General features: G+C 40.7%; 1 protein-coding gene across 1 annotated transcript in view; it reads right to left on the minus strand.

Annotated features, from left to right (window-relative positions):
- Positions 1 to 424: 424 nt before the first annotated feature.
- Positions 425 to 19430, minus strand: part of LOC149247867 (uncharacterized protein At2g24330-like) — a 41257-nt gene continuing 22251 nt past the window's right edge. Inside the window, exons 4-6 of the mRNA XM_089458308.1 lie at positions 4272 to 4381; positions 2513 to 2933; positions 425 to 1124 (exon numbers count right to left, since the gene is read on the minus strand). Of these exons, the coding sequence (XP_089314434.1) occupies positions 841 to 1124; positions 2513 to 2933; positions 4272 to 4381 (815 nt within the window). The 3' untranslated portion in view covers positions 425 to 840. The remainder of the gene's footprint in view (positions 1125 to 2512; positions 2934 to 4271; positions 4382 to 19430) is intronic.

The raw sequence follows: 19430 nt of genomic DNA on the forward strand, positions 1-19430 counted from the left end.
TAACCCAGGTTAAAGACACTAAAATTAATTCGATAAAATCCGACAGGCTGTATTTCAGACTAAGTAAATACACCAGCCTTCTCAAAATTCATATGCACAACCTACTAGAGTGATCCTGCAGTATAGATAGTTGTAAATGTTCAAAGTACGTGCAACATTGTTTATATCAAAAGCTTTGCCACAGGTCTTACCTAGAGTTTTAGGAAAATCCTCATCTTGTCTGTGCTGTCAAGAGTAATAAAAGCTTTCATAATTTGCTCAATCATATTATGGTAATGAGCTTAATATTGAACTGTTTGCCAATTTTAGATGCTAAAACCAATTTTGTTAAGAGCCAAAGATAATATTCTTTTTGGTGAGCACCATTAATCTCATTACATAGCCCATTACAAGAGTGGAAATATCAATCCAAGATTGTACTAAATGAAACTAATGGAAAAATAATTCTCTGCTTATTTCACAACTCCCTGTATAAATGAATCCCAACTCCACTGAAAGCTCAACTAGTGTACACATGCCTGAACTCAACAGGCAAAGAAATCTAAAAGCTTTCAAACATTCTAGCTTCCTGAATTGAAGAAACTGGAAATTGAATGTCAAATATCATCTGGTAGATAAAATGATTCTTCGGATTCATATTTTCAAACTCTTCAAATCAGCCATTGATGTTAGACCACTTCAGAACAATCAAATTTGATCATCAGCTTTTCCTTATTAACACACACAACTGAACTCATAATTGAACAAAGCTTTCCTGTTAACAATAAATGCTCAATTTTCTATACATATGAACTGAGATATTCGTGCTCAAGCAAGTTTACATCCAGCAAAGTGCTATCTTCAATTGGCCAGCTCTCTGGACTCTGTTCCCTCAGTTTCTTTGGCAGTCTCAGAAACTGAGGCATTCACCAACTTGCTGACGACTTCAGAATTGGATATATTCTTTGCATCACTGCTAGGGACCTGATTTTCACCAACCTTGCCTTCAATTCTATCGGTTCCTAAACTGGAGCTTCCTGACGCAGCTACGATATCACCAAATCCTGCTTGACGCGAACCATTTAGCACATGGCAGTGTGGGCAGTAATATGTTACGTATGGAAAATCTTCTTTCCTAGCCAAACCTGCAAGTAAAAAGAAAATACCCATTCAGACCTGTTACCTGCAGCAAGATCAAGTGAAACTTTCTCTCTACTAATGTGTTCATATGTTACGAAACAAATTAGACCTTCCACAAATATTTCCATGTATTAAGGTGAAACATTAGAGGAAATAGATTCCAAGAACATTTTGAAATGCATATATGAAGGGATAAATATGTAGTGAAACTAAGCAGACTTCCATATATCTGGAATAATTCAATAAACCAAATCATATAAACCTATAGAAAATCCCAAAGGGGTTCAACTCAATGATGAGGAGCAGGGAGTTTTTCACCATTGGACAAGGTTCAATTCCCATGAGAGATTTCCTTAGAGCGATGGGATCACCTTGAAGTAGTGGTTGATGTGTAGTTGCACCAAGAGGGATTATATGAAATGAGCCTGTGATCCCCACCAGACTGTGGTCTAGCAGCAACTTGGAGCAGTTGTTGTGACAATGACCCAGGTTGAAATCCTAGCAGGCATGCTCCTCCACTGCGTGGGGTTCATGGGGTTTTCCAAATGTGACTATTGATCATATTGAATATTGTTGACGTAGCTTTTGGGCAGATTATTGTATGGCACTTTATTCACTTAAAAGTGACGGGTGGAACAAGCTTATTTCCGGGTTTACCATCTATAGGAAAAAAATAGAAGAAATAAAATATGCAAGCATGGAAAACTTACCAAAGTTGCATCCAAAGTCAACAATAATACACATTTGCAAATTGCATATTTGAAGAAATACGCCACAAAAAAAGGCTTTCATATAATTGCACTGTTCATAATACAGCAAATCCTAAACATAAATAGAAATTAAAGGTAAAAATATGTGTATCTAATCAAACAATTCACCCAGCACATTATCTGTCAGAGCTTAGGATAAGTGGGGGCAAAAGGGGCAAACATGCAACTTAGAAACAAAAACGAAATAGATAAAACAATAATATATTTCGATAAAAAAAAAGGCAAACAGTCAGTACCGGCTTAAGCACAGTAATACACATTAAAGACTTCCCAAAGTAAAAATTATATAATAAACACAAGACGATGAATGTGCTTAGATCAGTAAAGACAACTTCTCAACAGATGATGCCAAGTTAATTCTAGGTTCTCAAATAACATCAATCAGCATTTTGAGAAATATAAAAACAACTAGTCAAAGTTTCTACAGTTGGCCTAGGTAGAGGCAGGCTCAAGGAAACTTCAAGCACAATATCAAAAGGCCTAACAAGAGGACTAGGATATCAGTGAAGATGAATGCCTGAGAAATTGCGATAGAACATGTCACTCACAATGCTATGTTAGAATTATTGACCACGACAAAAGATACTGCATAATGGATGTAAGCAATCATCCAAACCACTCACCATTGTGCATGTGACAGTTACCACAAATCAGGGCATAACATTGCGATGGATCTTCACCAACAAGCATGGCTGCAAGTCGAGAAATCCAACCTCCTTCACTCGCACTACCCCTTTGATGATGCTCAACTACATATCCCTGCTGCCTTGTGCCACCTTGAGGGTTTACCAATGCTGCAGAACCATCTTGATCGTCAGCCAATTGCTCAGTCGAAATGCTACCATCACTAACACTCCTTCCATGGGAATGTTTCCTGTTTCTAAGCCCAGCAGATGGTACAACTTCGACATCATGGCTTTTTGCTTGGTTTTGGATAATGCCTGCATCATCTTGTATGGTGAAATTCAAACCTGACTCTGCCCCTAATTTGGATGCTAAAACACTAGCAGCAGCTGCCTTTGCAGCAGGATCAAGGTCATATCTCTGTGATCAAAGAAAAATAATCATGTTAAAACAACACTTCTGCACTCTCATATATTTAGTCACAATTAATTGTGAAGATTCAGCATCAGAAATCAATTTGATTATAAATTTTCTAAGCCTAGTATCTATGCATTCATTAACTGATACCTCTCAATTTTTGATAGTCTGTTTCAAAAGGAACTCTTGAGTTGAGAGTACAACAAATTTGCTTCTAAGCCACATGCATCCCATATTGGTTGAGAACTTATCTCAACCAATATTGATCAAATATTGGATAAGGAAGAATACAATCTTGCACACCTGGCATTCTTTACTGAGAAATTTATAAACCTTATACAATGACATGGTATGGGATCATATATAATATGATACAATCTATTTGTAGTTGCAATATATTTTATTAGATAGAGTTTATCATTTAGTCATTATACCCATGCATAGTAGTTTTATGTTTTGTCTGTTTCAGCAGTTTAGAATAGGAAAGCCAATGTTTTCAGACAATGTGGTTTCTAGTATTCCAGCCTCAATCAACTCCAATGTTGTTTTCAAGAAAAAAATTCCAGTTTTCAATACCATTAAGAAAGACCATCAATGATATAAAGTATCACAGTATGGTTGAACAAGGGTTCAGGAGTTCGTCCTTTGTATGCACAGATATAAATAAGAGGATTTGTATCAACAAAACAGAATGTTGTGAAGAATAGAATATTTGAAACTTTGGCATGGAAACCAATGTTACAAGACGTGAATGTGGCCTGAATCATAAAGTTCATGGATCTATTTTACCCAGTAACTCCCACCCAGAATCATTTCTGAAACAGACACAAAACAAGTCCCAGACAACCCAAAATCATTTCCAGCATCCTTATCTTCATTATAACTTGCCAAAAATATTTGTATAAATAGTTGATTCAACTGTGACCCTTTTTCCAACCATGTGGGACAAAACAAGGGCCCCACTAACAGAGACCAAAGTAAGTAAACAATGTTTAAACATTTAAAATAAAAATGCTATCACCGTCCTTAACCTTTCTATTGTTTCTCCTATAAGAAGGAACTCTATTAGATATATTTAAATTATACACCGTAATTTTTGCATTTTCCATGACTCCCAGCATGTTTAGATTAGGGAAATCAACTATAATTTGGATAGCCTCAAATTGAATCAATATACACATCTTGTTTAGATGATTTGGGAGAGAAATAGTTTTACGATGAAATTAAACTTACCTTGTCTGTTTTCAATGAGGATGCAGCAATAGACAATTCCAATGAAACATGTCAAAGCCTGTTAATGGAAAAAATGACTCACAATAAAATGATTAAATTCTCACTGACCTGAATAAGCTGCTGAGTCAGATAATAATTTGTCCGCTCTTTAAGTTCATCAATTTTAGCTTGTCTTTCAGCACGCAATTTATCAAGAGTCTTTTGGTCCTTGCGCTCACCTATGATAATTATAAAAGAAATTTCACTATAGTCAATGGGAAAAAAAACATTAAATAACTTCTAACATGCAATCAACTTAAGGCTTTTAAAATTGCTTGTTTCATAGTTGCAACTCGCAATAGTGTGTTAGCCCATCAGATACTTGTAGATAAATAAGCTCCATCAATTGTCCACCAAAAAACTAAATGCAATGGCAGGTAGAGAAGGAAAAAAAGAACAAATATATTAATGTCATTGAATGACTAAAAGAGTTAATGGGAGAAGAAGTAACAGAAAGTGTAGCAAGGGATTGTGTAAGGCATCTCCAATCAGAAAGCCTATAGGCTATGTCCTAATCAAAGAGAAATTTAATGATAACTCATGTCAAAGTCCTCAACAGGCCATTCATAAGTAGATTGACCCAAGCCAACTAATCTTGAAGAATGTAGTGATCCAGGCACTCATGGCACACATTTGGATAATTTGTACACAGATCATTCACAACAGTTAGGGACAAAACAGGTTCAGATGATTCAAGTAGATTGGTATGAGTTTGGATCTTGAACGTTGGGAGCCCAGCTCAGGCCCTTCCTAGCTTATTTTTGGAGTCTGACCCATCCACGCATGCCCTCATTTAGACAATTTGGATCACAGACCATTTACAACAGTTAGGGGTAAATCAAACTTCGAACAGGTTTGGATGGATTCAAGCAGATTAGTATGAGTTTGGATCTTAAACATTGGGAGCCCACCTCAGGCCCTTCCTAGCATATTTTTGGAGTTTGACCCACCCATGCATGCCCTCAATACCCCCACCTTGTAGACCTTGTCAAGAGCTTTCCAACAGTCCAAACAGAAAATGCCCCCCATCAGTGTTTGTAAGTGAAAGTTATGACCTGGAGAATTTAAGATTCCAGTTTTAACCCCTGGATTATAAAAGACTAAATCATGTATTATTTGCAATGCAGTGGTTTATGAGAATCATGTCAATCCAAGAGGGTTGAATTGTAATGACCCCATACTGTAGAATGTGAACATGCTTTGCAAATTTTCCTAGCTCGAAGCCCAAGGCAAAGGCCCCACTAGTGAATGGTCATGAGTCCAAATGGCAGGCAGGCTAGGTTTTGATGTTATGCTTAACTGTTATAAAACCAAAGTATAATAAATAATATAATAACCACCAAAAAGATTGCTTGAGAAGCAACACAGGAGCTGAATCCAAGAGTGGAAGAGGAAAGGGAGTCCTTGGGAAGGTAAGATAAGCTACTTAATGTCCAACAAATGACCAAAAGTACATCAACAGGACTGCTCAGTTCATAAGTGGCAGTACAAAGTGGGATTTCAAAGGCAACTCCTATAAAAGCAAGAATCAAGTCCTACTAAAAAAAAAATCCTAAGCATGACTATCACAATGCTAAGAAGAAGAAATACAAAGCTTTGGAGCCAAGTGTTGGGTTGTGTTATATTCTTTCCACGACTAGCCCACGTCGTTAACCAGGGGGCCTTCGCCGATTACATAGCACCGGAGGCGTCACAAGGGGTTTGAGGGGTGTAGGTAACCCCACTCTATGGGGTCCGGGGCAGTGCCCCGGAAAATTTTGTTTTTGGACCCTATATTAGGTTGGGCAGACCTACCTATGGTTTTGTGCATGATTTTTGCACATAGTTTTGGACACAATGGTTTCCGGTCCATGGTATTGGATGCTTCGACATGTATAAATATGTATTGTAATATTGAAAGGAAAATAATGAAAAATCAAGCTAGTAGTCCCGGTTTTGGGATCCAAGGGAAAAATCTGTGTATATGTGTTTTATGTGTTATGCTCTCACATTGCTTACTTTCTGTGTTTTAGAATTCATATGCAGGTAATTTCTGTACGGGGTTAAAACCTACACCAAGTACAAGAGAAGCCTCAATGCATCGAATGCCCACTATCAAACAGAGGGTATTCCTTTGAAGTCAAAAGGGAAGCTATCCTACCATCTCAGGCTCTGGATAGAAAGCTAGGTAAAAGAGATGGATCTGGTCTGGGGGATGTCTCTTTGTATGGAAAATATGGCCCTCTACATGGAGCTAGTAGAAGGGAGCTGCCTACCAATCTAGCATGAGCTATCTTGAAACATAAAGTACTCACACTAGTACCACCAGCAGTAGAGACTTGTGCGAGCTACGGCACCAGAGGATGGCGCATATGCATCATGGAGCTTTGAGAGTACTAAGGGAGATCACTACTGGAGTTCCTGATTTCAGTGTCAAGCATTATGAGGTCTGCGAAGGGTGTGCTTTAGGCAAGTACACCAAGTTACCATTCCAAACGAGCGACAGCAGATCTACAGGTATACTAAACTTGATTCATACTGATGTTAGTGGTCGTATGTCTCATGCGTCTTTGGGTGGTTATGAGTATTATGTTATATTCATTGATGACTACTATAGGAGGACTTGGATATATTTCCTGAAGACCAAGGGTGAGGCCTTCAGTCGCTTTAAAGAGTTCAAAGCTCTTGTGGAAAAGCAGACAAGTAGGAAGATTCAGGTCTTGAGGTCAGACAATGGTGGTGAGTACATCGATGGTGGGTTTTTTTACTTCTGTGCACAGGAGGGCATTAGGAGAGAGTTCACGGTTCCTTACAACCCCCAGTAGAATGGGGTGTCTGAAAGGAAGAACAAAGCTATTGTTGGGGCTGCTAGAGCGATGATTCATGATCGGGGGTTGCCTTTGTTTTTGTGGGCTGAGGCCTGAAATACTGTTGTTTATCTTCAGAACAGGAGTCCTCACAAAGTATTGGGGAATATGACTCTAGAGGAGGCTTTCACTTATGGCACTTAAGCCTCATGTGGCACATCTTTGTATCTTTGGATGTCTCACATACTCTTATATCCCCAAGGAGCAGAGGACGAAGATAGAACCCATGGCAGAGAAGGGTATCTTTACGGGCTACAACGAGACTTCGAAGGCCTATCAGATCTTCATTCCTTCTAAACAAAGAGTGGTGATTAGGAGGGATGTGAAGTTCGCGAAGGAGAGAGCATATCGGAGATCACGGGAGTATGATGAGAGAGAGTCACAGACTTCTCCTCAGCAGGGAGGTCAGGGGCAGGGTGCAGGACCTCAGGGTTCTGGATCAACTGGTACAAGAGGTACTTCAGTGTCCATAACATCTGGGGCACCAGTGGCGAGTTCACTGAGCACTTCTTTAGGGAGTCTAGTGGTACAAAGTTCACATGGCACTTCAACTGACACAGGCACAGGTGCCAATACAGGTTCTTCGAGGACAGGTGTTGATATAGGCACACCAGGGTCAGTGGGCAGACCTTCAGGTTCACCAAACTAGGGGGCAAAGGATGAGATTCCCTATGGGGAAGCTTCTTTAGGGAAGAGGCGGCCCAAGTGGCTTCAAGACACCCTGAAGGAAGCGGAGTCTGTCGGTCCTCCAAAGAGGGTGAACAGGGAGAGTGTGCCACCTGAGCGGTTTTGCAGTTATGTAGCCAAGGCTACCAGCATTGTTGACTTTGAGCCTACTAGCTATGAGGAGGTTGCCAGCCAGGAGGTATGGAGAGAGGCTATGGTGGAGGAGTATGCCTCTATCATTAAGAACAATGTCTGGGAAGTGGTGCCTAGGCCTGAGGGCAAGTCAGTTGTGACTTCCAGGTGGCTCTACAAGATCAAGCATGTTGTAGATGGTAGCATTGAGAAGTTCAAGGCAAGGTTTGTGGCTAGAGGGTTCTCACAAATAGAGGGAGTTGACTATGATGAGACCTTCGCTCTCATAGGTAGCATTGAGAAGTTCAAGGCAAGGTTTGTGGCTAGAGGGTTCTCACAGATAGAGGGAGTTGACTATGATGAGACCTTCGCTCTCATAGCTCGGTACACTTCTATCCGGTCCCTTATTTCTATTGCTGCAGAAATGGGTTGGTGGATCCATCAGATGGATGTGAAGACCGCATTTATGAACGGAGTTGTAGAGGAGGTATATGTTGAGAAGCCATAGGGCTTTGAGGTACTTGGGCGGGAGAACCATGTATGCTGGTTGAGGCAAGCACTCTACAGACTTAAGCAAGCTCCGAGAGCTTGGTATCCGAGGATTGATACTTACTTGTAGCAGATGTGTTTCACAAAGAGTGATGCAGAGCCGAACCTATACCACATTGTTGTAGGGGATGATCCGCTCATTCTTGTGTTGTATGTTGATGACTTGTTCATTACTGGGGCAGAGAGACTGATTAGTGGTTGCAAGGATGCTCTTGCTATGGAGTTCGAGATGAAGGAAATTGGGCTGATGCATTACTTTTTGGGGCTTGAGGTGTGGCAGGAGGAGGGGCATATCTTTCTAGGGCAGGGGCAGTATGTTGTGGATGTGTTGAGCAGATTTCACATGGCAAACTGTAGACCCATGTCTACACCTATGATCACCAACTGGAAGAAGCTTCATGCTTCAGATTCTAGTTTGGTGGATCCCACATTGTATAGGCAACTTATTGGGTCCTTGATGTATTTGGTCAACACTAGGCCAGATATATGCTTTGTAGTGAACACACTTAGCTAGTTCATGGTTGAGCCCAGGAAGGTGCACTGCGTAGCTGCAAAGCACATTCTTTGCTACGTGCAAGGGGCTATTGATTATGGTCTGGACTATAGGGGGGGAGATGGAGTGAGATTGGTAGGTTACATAGATTCAAATTGGGCAAGTTGTGCTTCTGACAGGAAAAGCACTTTAGGGTGTTGCTTCGGATTGGGTTCGGCAATTATGTCGTGGTTCAGACGAAAGCAAAAGTCATTTGCTTTGAGCTCTTCTGAGGCTAAGTATATGGCTGCTAGTCAGGCTAGTTGTGAGGCCATTTGGCTTCGCAAGTTGTTGTATGGCCTATTTGATCAGGAGTTGAGACCAACGGTTATTCACTGTGATAATCAGAGTTGCATTAAACTCACGGAGAATCCAATGTTTCATGACAGGTCAAAACACATTGACATCAGATATCATTTCATCAGGGACTATGTTCAGAAGGGTTCAATGAAGCTGGAGTATATATCAACAAATGAGTAGGTGGTTGATGTTCTCACGAAGTCCTTGCCAAGAGGCAAGCATGTCCATTTCAGGGACAAAATGTGTGTGGTGAGAAACACTTTCCTCGGGAAGAGGGAGTGTTGATTTTTAATGTACCTTGGACAAGTGGTTTCCCTTGGGTTAGTCTCTACCTAGGGAAAAGTGTCCAAAATAATTATTTTCCTAAGTGTGACTTTATAAAGTGAAAGTGACTTTATAAGTGGTAAAGTCAATGTTAAATTATAAAGTGAAAAGTGACTTTAGACATAAAGTACAATGTGGGTACTTTATTTAATGGGTGAGTTAAAAAATAGAAAGTGAGAATTAAATGCACATTTATTTTCATTCCTGTGAAAAGAAAAGAGAGACTGCATTCATTCTTCATGAGTAGATTGGACAAAGGAGGCTGAGAGCTGGAGAAAAGTTTTGATGGAAAAATTTGAGTGATTTCTGGGCGAAGTTGGGCATGGAAATCAAGGCATAGAAGACAACAGAAGGTACAGTACGGACAACATTGAATGTTGTGCGCTGCATGCCGTTCGAGAGAAGTTTTTGAAAAAAAAAAAGAAAAAACCCGTACATCAGTACGAAAATTTGTACAATCCATACAGTATAGTCTATGCAGTCGTATCCGTACAGTACATATTTTCAACTTCAAGTGGGCACATAAATCGAGGCAACTTGGGCGCGATTTTCAAGGAGTTTTGGGCTGAAGAGATAAGTTGTATTTTGCTGTTTCGTTTTGTCTGCAAATGTATTTTTCTTGAACTTGAAAGATAAATAAATTTGAAGAGCTCTCTAACAAGTTTTCCCCGGAGAAGATTGAAGGGGTTTTGCCTGGGTCTAAGTTGACCAAAAATCTGTGTGTATTTTTATGTGTGTTGCTAGTCTGGTCATGTCCATATTTATTTTAAACATGTGTTGCTGGTCCCATGTGTTTTAATCTGAAAATTTCATTTCCAAAATTCTATATGTTGAATGTATGTTAATGGGAAAGGGCATTTAACTAAATGGGAATGGTAAGTTGAAATTAAAACCGGGTTGGGATTGCAGGAAAAAAAATTTAGTCATCAAATTTCAACAATTATCAGACTAGAAGATCATGAAAAATCAGCATGTTATTAAAGGGGGGTTGCAGAGCAAGTCATTTAAGACACCAATGGAGTATATGTTCCTATGATAAAAAGGTCTAATAAAGAAATCCATTTCTAGAGAGAGATGGTATCTATGGTCAAGCATGTTCTGCCCTAGAAGAAAGGGGAGTTGAAGCCCTCGAATGAGGCTTCTGACCTCAGGTTCTTTGAACAGAAGTGTAGAAGGAAACATCAGGCAAAAGAACATAGGATGCAGCCCATATGAGGAGGCCGAGGCCTCAGGTCTGTCTCAAGAGGGCCGAAAGGCCTCAGGCAGTGAACAAGAAGGTTGATTCAAGAATCCAAAGGGACATAATCTTTAGTCTCTAATTGCTAGATTGATCCAGAGAGAGCTAATCTTTAGTCTCTAATTGTTTGAAGAAGTGAATCTTGGAGGATTGAACAGGTGGACGAGTACCTCAAACTCAAGTACAATCTATACCCCTGAAAGTGTAAACAAATATGGCTAAGTCAAGGGCATTCATAAGTTTAAAGTGAGGAAGAGGCTGAGTTCCTCATCAGTTTTGGAGGCCGAAATCCTCTTGTGAAAGCTGAGTCATTTTTCAGAACTGGATTTGCTCTTGTAAAGAACAAATTGTTACTATTGCTACAATAGTTTTAAGGGCGCTGAGCTACTTGGTTTGGAAGGGTTGTGAGCAATCATCTAAGATCTGCCAAGTATTTTGTTTGTGCTCTAGAAGAGGGCCAAAACCCCTAATCGGCAAAACAAAACCTATGAACTGAATTTGTTGATGACTCTTGTGTAAAGGAAGTCTAGTGCCACTTAAAGATTGTTCATTTATTAAGGTTTGGTTAATGGAGTAAATTCTTTTGAAGATTCTATAGAGGACATTGAAATGCCATAGTCCTATTCCCTTCTTTGAAGACTCCTTACCTTCATTTGTAACTATGACTCGACTTGTCCTTGTTGATGATAGTCGGAGAGTGTTGTTTCTTTACAATGCTAAAAAGAGGCAAAATACAAGCCCTACGAAAGCTATAATAGATCATTAATCTTGATACATTTGCTTGGACGAACACCAAGATGGAACATCCTTGACACCAAGATGGAACATCCTTGATTGATTGACGGCATGATGGATTTCATCACATGTAGAGGCATGGGGACTCTATGGTTTTGGACATTTGGATATGGAAAGAAAATTTGCATATGACAAAATCTATTGGACTTACAAAAGGTGTAGGATGAAAATTGGAAATCCAGAAGCCTTGGATAATAAATCCCTAAGGTTTGTGGATAAAACCCTTAAGCTAGACCTAGATTGATGTTTCCGCAAAAAGAAGAAACCCTAGCTGTTAAAATTGGACAACTAGGTCCAAACTCCATGTTCTGATGCTCAGATTAAGAGGCTAATATTTTTGTTGGATTCCTCTTTCTGAGAGGTGTAAAATCCATATAAAAATAGTCTTAATCCGATGAGCAGAACTTATATTTTGAATTTATTATTCTTAATAAATTATATGTGCAAGGTCAGCCAGTTTTGTAATGTAGGCTCACATGCCCAACAGATGTGTCACACACCCTCATTAATGGATATATATACAGGAAAAGTTGGAGAGAATTTAAAACACAACACAACTCACATCTTCCTCTCTCATCCTAAAAGTACGAGCTACCTGGAGGGTTGTTGTGACATATGCTGGGCTGGCTGACCAAAGGAGACTTTGCTGGTTGAAGCATCCTGTTGACCGCCGAAACGAACACATACATTTTTCTTGTTTCTGATTTGTCTTCTGTAAGATCTGCTTATATGTTCTATCTACATTTTGCTTATCTACATGTATGATTGCTGTGAGAAAAGTGAAATTGCTCTTAGCATAGAACATCTACAAAACTTTACATGGTATCAGAGCTGAGGTGAAGACAAACTCACTTCAAGTGATCTCCTCTCCACATCTTGGGTTTTTGGAGAAGGAGATTCACACTAGATTTCACCGGCCTAGTATGATGCCCTAACATGATGCCCTAACGGAGAACGCAGTCATGAACTTATACGTTGTTCTAAGCAGCCCTAAACGCAGTTAATGGATGCCTTTATATAGAGGATCATATACGTTGTTCATAAAGGATTATATACATTGTTGTCAAAGCACAGTTCATAGAGTATCTTACACGCAGATAATAATGACACGCAGCCATACGCTGGGAACGCAATATATATATGCTTCGTTGTAGAAATATTATGGAGCACAATATATACATATATGCGTTGTTCTTAAGGAACTTACACGCTGTATGATAAATGGTGGACGCAATAATAAAAGGACACAGTCAACCGCAGTCTAAATTCCACAGTCCTGAGGTGTAGCTGGAGTTATATATACGTTGTGCAATTATTCGCTAGACAGTCCTGTACACATCGCATGAGGTTATATATATACACGCAGAGGCCCTGTACACGTCACAGAAGTCTTGTACGCATTGCAGAAGAGTTATATCAGCCGCAGAAGTTTTATACAATATTATATAAGTCACAGAGGTCCTGTACACATCGCTGAGGTTATATATATACAGCCAGAGGAAAGGCCCTAAATTACAGTCACGCATGCAAACCTATATGTTGTAGTGGATACGCTGGTTTCATGCCGTCATGAGAAATATTAACGCGTCAATGGTCATGCTTTCCACAGTCAACGTTACGCTATAGTGGAGCCTAGCCGCAGTAAGGGAAGGAGTAAACGCAGTCTCTGCTAACAATGAAGACACATACGCATGTCATAAAGATCCGCAGGCAAAGGAAACAAAGATATTGTTACGCTGGAGATTATATATAGTTCTCACGCTGTCCACGATGGATTACACGTTGTACATGATGAGGTTATACGATGTTATAACGCAGTTACGGAAATTCAATGAGGTCATGTATACACAGGGAAATTCAACGCTATCATGTATACAGTAATATCGCAGTCATGGAAATGTGTACGCAGGGAATAATTTGTCATGTATACGCAGACATTAATATATGTTATGTATGTGCTGAGCGTCATGGTATACGCACAACATGGAAGATCTCATACGCTGTGTATAACACCGTACATGGAGACATATAAAATGCAATCTATACATGAAGCCGCAGCAAATGCACAAAGCCGAAGTCAGCGTATGGAGCCACAGCCAAATGCACGCAGCCACAATATGTTGACCTACGTAGTTAATGAAGACTCCTTCTACGCAGACATGGAGATATCAATATGTTGTAATATATACGCAATCACCAAGACATTTCTACGCTCTCTGCACGGTCAACGTAATTCATTTATATGCAGAGAGACCTTACAGTCAATGTAATTCCCTCATCTATACACAGGGTAGAGAGACCATACTCGTTGGCAAATTTCGCAAGAAATGAAGGCAACATACATGCGGAAATTATGCAAGAAATAAACAACGCAGCAAGACGTAGTAAGATCACTCAGGCAATGGTAGCCGCAGTAAGGAAGATTGTTACTCGCTGTAAATAGAGACACTTAACCACAGCAAGCTCAGCAGTAATGTCTCGGCATCAATTTAAGGATGAGCTTCTCAAATGTTGTCACAACGGTAATCTCTCAGTTATCATTACAGTTTCTATATAGTGTTTATGTAATCATGATGAAACTGTCATTATAATAATGAAGCCCTAAATGAAGCTATCTAACAAAAAGCATAGTGAAGATCTCAATAGATCTCATCATTGGGAAGATGCTGCTGTAACAACTTCAAAAGGTACAGCAAGCATGATCTCAGTAAAGGTGCAACTGTGGTGAATAATGTAATGGGCAGCATCATGATAAATGAGATCATGAGCATGGACAGCATGATGTAGATCATGGACAGCATGATGTATGGGCTGCACAGTGATGCATGAGATCAAGAGCAGCATGATGATGCATGATGCAGTATGAGTCAAATGAGTTCAAAGACTTTTGCAGAGAAGCTGGCATTAAAAGGGAGACTACCACTGCATATACTCCTGAGCAGAATGGTGTTGCTGAACGCAAGAATAGGACTATTGTGGAAGCTGCCCGTGCCATGCTATGTGACCATGGTCTTCCAAAGTTTCTGTGGGGAGAAGCTGCAAATACTGCTGTGTACATTCAAAACCGATGCCCTCATTCTGCTTTGGACTCCAAAACTCCCGAAGAGGTTTTCTCTGGTAAGAAACCTGATGTCTCACATTTTAGAATTTTTGGATGTCCTGTCTATTTTCATGTGCCGAAAGAAAAGAGAAGTAAGCTGGATGCTACTGGGAAGAAAGGAATGTTTGTGGGCTACAGTGAGACTTCTAAGGCATATAGAGTCTATGTACCTGGTCAAAGGGAAAAGCCATGATGTCACTTTTGACGAAGATGCTTCCCTGAAGAAAGTAGTAGATCTTCCTAGATCTGAAGAAAACCATGAAGAAAGACCTGGAAATCTGGAAGAACCCCAGGATGAGACTATGCCTGATGTTGAAGGGCAAATGGACCCTATTGATCCTTCCCCTTCTCTAGGAAAGAGGCCACCATGGCTCAGGGACACCCTCGAAGATGCTGAGGGTCATGCTGCCCCAAGGGGAACATTCCGAGAAAGCAAGAAGCCGTGTAGATACCAAGGGTATCTAGCTGCCATGAGTACTATTATACAATCTGAACCTGGATCTTTTGAGGAAGCCATCAAGCATCAAGTCTGGAAGGATGCTATGCATGAAGAATATGAAGCTATTATGAAGAATGATGTCTGGGATGTGGTCCCGAGACCGAAGGACAAATCTGTTGTCACCGCTAAATGGCTCTACAAGATTAAACATGGATCTGATGTGAGTGCTGAAAAGTTTAAGGCAAGATTTGTTGCCCGTGGCTTCTCTCAAAAGGAAGGAATTGACTATGACGATATATTTGCACCTGTGGCTCGATATACCACCATCCGATCCATCATAGCCCTTGCTGCTACGCAAGGATGGAGTCTTCATCAGATGGATGTCAAGACCGCTTTTCTGCATGGTGCAATAAAGGAAGAGGTGTATGTAGAACAACCTCTGGGAGTTGAAGTTCAAGATCGAGACACTTATGTCTGCAGGTTGAAGAAAGCCCTCTATGGGTTAAAGCAAACACCCAGAGCTTGGTATGAGAGGATGGATAGTTACTTGATGAAGCTGGGCTTCACTCAAAGCAATGCTGATCCAAACCTTTACTTTAAGGTTGAGGAAGGAAAGCCTCTCATTCTAGTGCTGTATGTGGACGACCTCTTCCTGACAGGTGATGACCCTCTCATTCATCAATGTAAGAGGGAGCTTGCTGCTGAGTTCGAGATGAAAGACCTAGGACTGATGCACTATTTCCTAGGCCTGGAGGTCTGGCAGAGACCTGGAGAGATTTTCCTTTCTCAAGGAAAGTATATTGTGAAGCTTCTGGAAAGATTTGGATGGTGGACTGTAAGTCCGTGTCGACACCAATGGAACTCAACTTTAAGAAGTTGAGCGGCAGCGCTGCAGGGCCTATCTTGGCCAATCCTACTGAGTATCGTCAACTCATAGGAGCTTTGATGTTCTTAGTGAACACCCGTCCGGACATATGTTTTGCAATGAATACTTTGAGTCAACAGATGGTTGAGCCTCATCATTTTCACTGGGTTGGTGCCAAGAATCTTTTGAGATATCTTCGGGGCACGATAAACCATGGGCTGAGATACACTGCCGGGAGTGTGATACTCCGGGGATATACTGATGCCGATTGGGCTGGCAGTGTGGTGGATCGTAAGAGCACATTTGGATGCTGTTTCAATCTTGGTTCTGCTTCGATCTCATGGATGAGCAGGAAGCAGAAGTCGGTGGCTTTGAGCACCGCGGAGGCCGAATACATTGCTGCTAGTATGGCCTGTTGTGAAGCAGTTTGGTTGAGGAAGCTCTTTAGTGAGCTGTTCCAACATGTGCTAGATACCACTGTAATACTCTGTGATAATCAGAGTGGGATTCGTATGACTGAGAATCCTGTGTTCCACGACCGATCCAAGTATATTGATATCAGGTACCACTTTATCCGGGATATGGTACAGCGAGGCGCCGTAAGGCTCGATCATATAGGAACTGATGAGCAGGTCGCGGATATTCTCAAGTTCCTAACCTTCCGTGAGAGTCTTGGTGTCATGGAAAGACCCTATGATGTGGGTCCTGTTGGACGATGAGCTCTGGGAGCTCTGGGGGGCTTTGGGGATAGCTTCTCGAAGCTATAAGCACTCATAATGCTTCTGCCCCACCCTTGTGATTATTGAGCTGGTTCGCCACTCATTTAATCTGTGCCCCGTATGCATCCTACCCATTGAGTTCAGGGCTCATGGGAAGTACCTCTCATTTGGCCAATGAGGTGTGGAAAAGCTAGAGACTATTAGCAAAGACTGATGGACGCATCAGAGATTGCCGTACTCTCTATCTAGGATGGCATGGTCCAACCACTTGATCTGGGATCAAGATTTGTGAGGTCTGGGACCTCTGGACTGATTATGTCAGTCGGGGAATGATGTCTTTGTGACTGACCTACTTCTGTTCTGAAATAAAGAAGCCAGCAAAGCAAGTTTCGGCGGGATGACTCACGATGTTAATTGCACTAATAGATGGAGTTCTCCCTAGTTGAGAGGGAGTGTTAAAATTGGACAACTAGGTCCAAACTCCATGTTCTGATGCTCAGATTAAGAGGCTAATATTTTTGTTGGATTCCTCTTTCTGAGAGGTGTAAAATCCATATAAAAATAGTCTTAATCCGATCAGCAGAACTTATATTTTGAATTTATTATTCTTAATAAATTATATGTGCAAGGTCAGCCAGTTTTGTAATGTAGGCTCACATGCCCAACAGATGTGTCACACACCCTCATTAATGGATATATATACAGGAAAAGTTGGAGAGAATTTAAAACACAACACAACTCACATCTTCCTCTCTCATCCTAAAAGTACGAGCTACCTGGAGGGTTGTTGTGACATATGCTGGGCTGGCTGACCAAAGGAGACTTTGCTGGTTGAAGCATCCTGTTGACCGCCGAAACGAACACATACATTTTTCTTGTTTCTGATTTGTCTTCTGTAAGATCTGCTTATATGTTCTATCTACATTTTGCTTATCTACATGTATGATTGCTGTGAGAAAAGTGAAATTGCTCTTAGCATAGAACATCTACAAAACTTTACACTAGCTCTTGCAAGGAAGGAAAGGAAAGCAATATGTTGATGATGAGGATAGGGATGATGAGTTTGCAAATAGATTTCACTGAGTTTTGCAAGAAGGCAAAGATTAAGAGCGAGTTGACAATTCCTTACAATCTTTATTCCTTGATTATTATTATTAATTTAATTTTGGTTAGCCTCTTGTCTTTGTTTTTTTTGTTGGGTCATAATTGTTTCTTCCATGACCTCCTAGTGAGGGTTGCAGGTACATTGTAAAGGTTGCCAAGGCTCTCGCAACAAATGAAAGCATTGAGAAGAACAAAGCAAAGCTTGTGACAAGAGGATTCTCCCAAAGTGATTTGTGTTCAAGAGGGAGAAATTGTATTGACATCTAGAACTGTGCTTGATGACTATAAGAGCTTGTAGTTCAGAGGGAGCAGGCAGGCCAACAAATTCGAAAGATGCCATGATGGAGGAAATTGTGCCGAAGAGAAGACATGGTGACTTCCAAGTGGATCTACAAGATGAAGTATGCAATATATGGCAATAGAGAGAAGTACAAAGCAAGATTCATGAGGATTCTCCTAGAAAGAGGGAGAGGACTATGCGGAGGCATTTGCGCTAGTTGTTAGGTACACTTATGTTAGAACTGTTATTTTTGTTGCTTCTATTATGGGTTGGAAATTACATCAATTGAATGTGGAGACCACTTTCCTTAATGAAGTAATTCAAGAAGAAGAAGTGTGCATAGAGCTACCTCGGGTCTTAGAGGTACATGAGCGGGAATCTCATGTTTGCAAACTAAAGAAAGCTTTGTACAAACCTCGGACTTGGTATTCTCATATTGATGGATATCTGATGAGTCTTGGTTCAACTTGTTATCATATGACTTGTTTCTAACGAGAGCAGAAAGACTCACGTGATTACCATCCTTCAGAGATTTGGAATGATGCATAGCCAATCCATAACCACTCCCATGGTAACTAATCTGAAGAAGCTAAGTGGCAAAGGGAGTAGCCAAGATTGCTACAACAAGATCTGCTTTAGCATCAAGCAATTATGGTGATGGATCCAGTGAAACCAGTCAATTTATGATTGAGTCGAGGCATGCGGCACAACACGTGTTGAGGTATCGACATGGTAAATATCTAAAATGATGAAGTACAACTACATGGATATACAAATTTGAATTGGGCAAAGAACGTTGAAAACAAGAAGAGCACATCAAGATTATGATTCAGTTTGGATTCTTCTTGGTAGGAAGCAAGCATTTGTCATACTCAAGACTGCAGAGGCCAAGTATATAAGAGCTAGTTTGGCAAGTTAAGAAGCAGTGAGGCTTCGGAAGCTACTCACAAGATTGTTTGCTCAAGTGCGGGAGACAATTGTGATGACAGGTTGAAGCACATCGAGATCATGGTACACCACATTTGGAACATGATACAAAAGGGAGCAGTGAGGCTCCTATGCATTTCTACAAGCGACCAGGTTGTTGACATTCTCACAAAGCCTCTATCCCAGTATGAAGTTTATGTACTTCAAGGATAAGCTTGGAGTAGTTGAGAATACTTCTCTTGGTTAAAGGGAGTGTTGATGTTGTAGCATCAAGGACAAACATTCTCCCTAGGTCAAAGGTACTGACTAGGTTGCCATGTAATGTGGTTAGGGAGAATGGTCCCAAGATCATCAATGCCTAGAGTGCTCCCTATTGCCCAAAGGTGCTTGGCTAGTGGTTGGAGTGAGTGCCG

Source organism: Pinus tabuliformis, chromosome 7 (assembly GCF_031772625.1).
Source record: "Pinus tabuliformis cultivar Carrire ecotype Pingquan chromosome 7, CPIR1, whole genome shotgun sequence".
Lineage (NCBI taxonomy): Eukaryota > Viridiplantae > Streptophyta > Pinopsida > Pinales > Pinaceae > Pinus > Pinus tabuliformis.